Source organism: Protomyctophum bolini, assembly GCF_963924005.1.
Source record: "Protomyctophum bolini genome assembly, chromosome: 24".
NCBI lineage: Eukaryota > Metazoa > Chordata > Actinopteri > Myctophiformes > Myctophidae > Protomyctophum > Protomyctophum bolini.
In genome coordinates, this window is record NC_137885.1 from 12,521,633 (window position 1) to 12,526,512 (window position 4,880).

Below are 4,880 nucleotides of genomic sequence, written 5' to 3' on the forward strand. Positions count from 1 at the left end.
AACGCAATGTTATGATTATTTTGGGGGGTCGCGGCCTAAAAAGGATGAGAAGTACTGGACTATTGTGGCCTGTTGCAAGTGCATGCCCCTCCGATTAAGCAATAGTACCTATTGCAGCCATCAGGGTATTGTAGAGCAGTAGCTACGTCTATGACGTCAGAACTATGATGTCATATTCATGACAATAGGGATCTCCATACAGGGGCATGAAGGGACACAGACAGACAGATACCGAGATGTGTGGATTCATAGACAACCACTGATCCGACCGACTTGCCACTGCACTCCCCCGGGTCTGCGAAGATACACACAGCAAGTTTACAGTCGATCGGTCAGACGGTTCTCGACATACATACATGCATAGATAGATTGCCATACTGCAGCGTGCAAATATGGACACCTCCATCATGACAACATATCTACGTCACGGCAAAACCTTATAATTGGGGTGGGGAAATCGCAGATACAGTCTAAACCTGAATCACTTGGATGCTTCGTCACGGTGATGGGAAGCCTGCGGACCCGAACGTCGAACACCAGAGGGAGCATTGCCTCCCCTGCCCATGTCCCCCTCTCTTCTCGCTCTCTGCCTGATTTCTCCTCCAGCGAGGATAAGTTTTATGATGCCGGCACAGCGAGCAACACTTCTCTCATGAAGCACTTCATAGACCCTTCAGGGCCTTCGGCCGTGACCCGGCCCATTAGTGATAAGGGAGACACGCCGAAGCGACCCGACACCGGCGAGTCGCTCGAGTCGTCCGTGCGCAGCGCGGACACGGCCGACGTGAAATGTGATCCGTTCAACAGCCACGAGGACGACGATGACGCCGGCGAGGACGAGCCTGTGGAGGTGCAGACGAGTGTCATCACTCACCTCCTGTCTCAGGTCCGACTGGACATGGACCTCTCCAAGGTGGCCTTGCCGACCTTCATCTTAGAGAGGCGGTCTTTGTTGGAGATGTACGCGGACTTCTTTGCCCATCCCAACCTGTTTGTCGGCATCACGGAGCAGCCGGGGCCCCGCGAGCGCATGGTGCAGGTGGTGAAGTGGTATCTCTCGGCGTTCCACGCGGGGAGAAAAAGCTCGGTGGCCAAGAAGCCCTACAACCCCATCCTGGGGGAGGTCTTCTACTGCCACTGGGACCTGCCCCTTGAGGCGGAGGAAACCGCCCAGCCCACAGACACGGTGTCGGATGGTCCACTCCCCTGGTCTTCTTCGCCCAACAGTGTGTGTTTCGTAGCGGAGCAGGTCTCTCACCACCCACCCGTGTCTGCATTCTACGCAGAGTGTTTCAGCAAGAAGATGCAGTTCAACGCTCACATCTGGACCAAGTCAAAGTTCCTGGGGACATCTATAGGTGTCCACAATATCGGCCAAGGCTGCGTTTCCTGTTTGGAACACGACGAACACTATGTCCTCACCTTCCCTAGCGGTTACGGCAGGTCAATCCTCTTGGTGCCGTGGTTGGAGCTGGGCGGGGAGTGCAAGATCTCCTGCTCCAAGTCGGGCTACAGTGCCAACATCGTGTTCCACACCAAGCCTTTCCTCGGTAGCAAGAAACACCGCGTCACCGCCGGAGTCTTTGCGCCGAACGACAAGAAGCCTTTCTGCTCCGTCAAGGGAGAGTGGAACGGAGTGATGTACGCCACGTGGGCGTCCGGGGAGAGCTCCCTCTTCATAGACACCAAGCAGATGGAAATCGTCAGGAAGAAGGTCCGGAGGGTGGAGCACCAGCAGGAATACGAGTCTCGCTGCCTGTGGAAGGACGTGACGCTGAACCTCAAGCTGAAGTACACGGACGCGGCGACGGAGGCCAAACAGCGGCTGGAGGAGAAGCAGAGAGCCGACGCCCAGGAGAGGACGCAGAAGGAAGAGCGGTGGGAGACGAGACACTTCCACGAGGTCGGAGAGTCCTGGGTCTACGACGAGGCTCTGTCGAAGAGATTAGCTTCTCAGAGGCACTAGGGAAAGACCGCACGGCACTCGCACAGCACTGCACACTGCAGTACTGTACAAACATAACATTTTACCCCTTAGTAGGGTCTTATGGTTTTTTTTGTTGCCTTCGCTGTTTTTATGACAATGTTTTTAAACCCTGTAGCCCTTTGATATTTGTGTTACGTATTATTATTATTCTTATTATTCTTATTCTATATATATTCAGGGATCACACAACCACTTTGACAACAAGGAATTTAGTTGTGCAGGTCTGTATGTATATGAAAGTATAGTCTTGTCTTTACTGCTAAAAAGCCGAATGATGGACAAATCGTACATCCAACAAAAATAATAATATAAACTCCCCAAAAGCTATTCATAGTCCTATTTAAACAGACTCCCTTTTTTGTTCCTAAATCACCCTCCGGGGCTGAAGTGAAACTCAGTTGAAAGGACAATAACTCAACCGAAGCTTGACAATCTACTGAGGAACAAACAAATATTTCCCTGTGTATGTCACAGAAGAGGTCAGTCGCCACATTGCGCTGAGCTCTTCAAAAAGAAGCTGTGACAGATTGCATCACAAAGCCATTTTTGGCAAATCTAAATAATACCTTGTCAAAGCAATGCGCGCACCTGCCATCAACTATGCCCCGTAGGAGATCACTAGTAGTGGAATTCTGTTTTAAGTATGCGTGGATGAGGAGGCGAGAGCTCGGTTCAGACGGTTTCACACGTTGCTCTGCTTTTTTTGAGGTCGTATGAAGCTAGTTTTAAAAGAGAAAGCTTGAACTATACCAAAATAAGTAGAGAAAATGTTCATTCTAAAGTTTTATAAAGCACTGCTAGAAATAATAGAAAGCTTCCTTGGAGGGAAAACATATTCCCCAGCAGGAACATTGCTTGAAGCATGCGCTAACTTGTCTCTTGCCTATACTCTCTCGTCACATTTATAATACAAAAGCATTCTTTTCAAAAGTGTTTTTTTTCCTTCTTTTTTTTAACTCATTGATTCAGTTAGGTAATGATCATGAACATGCAGGATTGAAATGAGCTTTTGGATAGGTGTTGTTAAAGTAATTTGTCTCACAAAAACTTCCCTTGTACAGCTTGTATAAATGTAAGGCCTTTTTTTAACAGGATGAGGGATTATCTGAAATGCACTGGCAGCACTTTTTGTGGTTGCTAAACATGTCAAACGTTTCAAACTATAACTTTTAGGCATTCCGTGTAGCCTATTTCCAAACCCCATCATCAAGCAATGCAGTTCTTTACCAAGTCAATGCATTGGTCTACTCGGAATATGTTTCAACGCTCGCATTTTTTATTGTTTCAAAGCTTTCTTCAGAGTAGAAACAGTCTACCATGATAATGATTCTAAAAGATAAATAAATAATAATAACAATAAATGCTTTTTCTGGTGGATATTTCCTGTCTTTCCTGCAGAGGAATGTATATCCCGAATGTATATCCCGCATCAGCACGAATCTAGTCTAATGAGGTTATATACATGCAGTACTGTACTGTACCGTGTACTATATAGAATAACAAAAGTACCCTGGGGTACCAACCCAGCCCCCCACCATATGCTGTTTGTGACGCCCGTGCTGTTGTGGGAACGTGTTGTGCTTAGCGACACTTGCATAGATTGCTATCCTATGGAACATTTAGAAGAGCGCCCTCCGTTTGACCTTGACGAATCATGATTCAATGCGCGAGCCTTAACCCATTTACACCCGAGTTTGATTCTACAAAAATGGCTTCTAAATCATGTCATTGGTGCTGCTATTTCATGTCAAGGACCTCAAAAACTATATGTATTTGGGCCCCGTCTGAAAATATGTTGTTCCAGGGTCCCCCTCGAAGCAAAGATTTGAGCTAAACGGGTGTCGCTCTGAAAGAATATATAATAAAGATTTTCGGCACATTTTCACGATAACAAAAAAAAATAGCAGACCTACAGGCTCGTAGCGCGGCACTCGCTGCCGCGCTACGAGCTGGTAGATCTGCTATTTTTCAATACCTAAAGCATAACGTAATGCTTAAAACATCAAAAGGGGTTCCCGCGCAAGATGGGTTAAAATAAAACCACTAACCTCTCTCTGTATTTCATGAATATTTGACACATGTAAAATATGACACCACTTGAAATGCACAGTGTGGGGGCGTCGATGTTCAAGGAATACCCAATGAACTTTGCATGGTAATCTTCAATGTCATTCAAACGTCTCAAGTGCAATTTGCGCACATATACAGTAGCCTATGTACTGTATATGTACACACACACACACACACACACACACACACACACACACACACACACACACACACACACACACACACACACACACTGGCCTTTAATCTAAGTGTCCTTAATAGAGGCAAGGATATACATTCCTCTATACCGCTGACGGTAATGGCATATGACAAATCAGGATATGTCTGAAAGAGATAGGGATCAATACATTATGTCTGGAATTATAGTCTACACAGCATTGGCATATAGCTTAATGTGCACATTCAACGTAGCTATGCTATCTCCAAGGATGCACATGTGATTGAGTGGACTGGTGCATTTGCATGAAAGCATGTCTTCTCATTTTTGCACCGGCCTTGAATATTGCTGCATGCGCCTTTATATTTTAGGCGTATACTGTATGGCCCGGAGGCACTTTTTAACGTATTTATTTCTTTAACTTAGGTTGCTAAAGCCCCTTCCGGTTTTCGCTGAGCCAGCACCCTCTTTTCTTATCCCGGCCCTGTTTTGGAGTGTATCTGTAAACCACGGTCTTGATCACTTCGCATATAGAAGCCCTGCTGAAGCACTTTAGAGATCAACTGCTTTCCTCAATCCTAGTGCATATACTTCATTGTACGTCAAATAGCAATAATCTATCTATCTATTCATTCACCAATAAACCATTATGACGGGAGTGTGTGC

General features: G+C 46.4%; 1 protein-coding gene across 1 annotated transcript; it reads left to right on the forward strand.

The window, feature by feature from the left end:
* Positions 1 to 505: 505 nt before the first annotated feature.
* On the forward strand, positions 506 to 1,966 carry LOC308311750 (oxysterol-binding protein-related protein 9-like; the record flags this gene model as incomplete). The annotated part of the gene is made up of 1 exon (XM_080758534.1): positions 506 to 1,966. One exon carries the CDS (start codon positions 506 to 508, stop codon positions 1,964 to 1,966), a length of 1,461 nt encoding a protein of 486 aa, XP_080614660.1.
* Between the last annotated feature and the right edge of the window lie 2,914 nt (positions 1,967 to 4,880).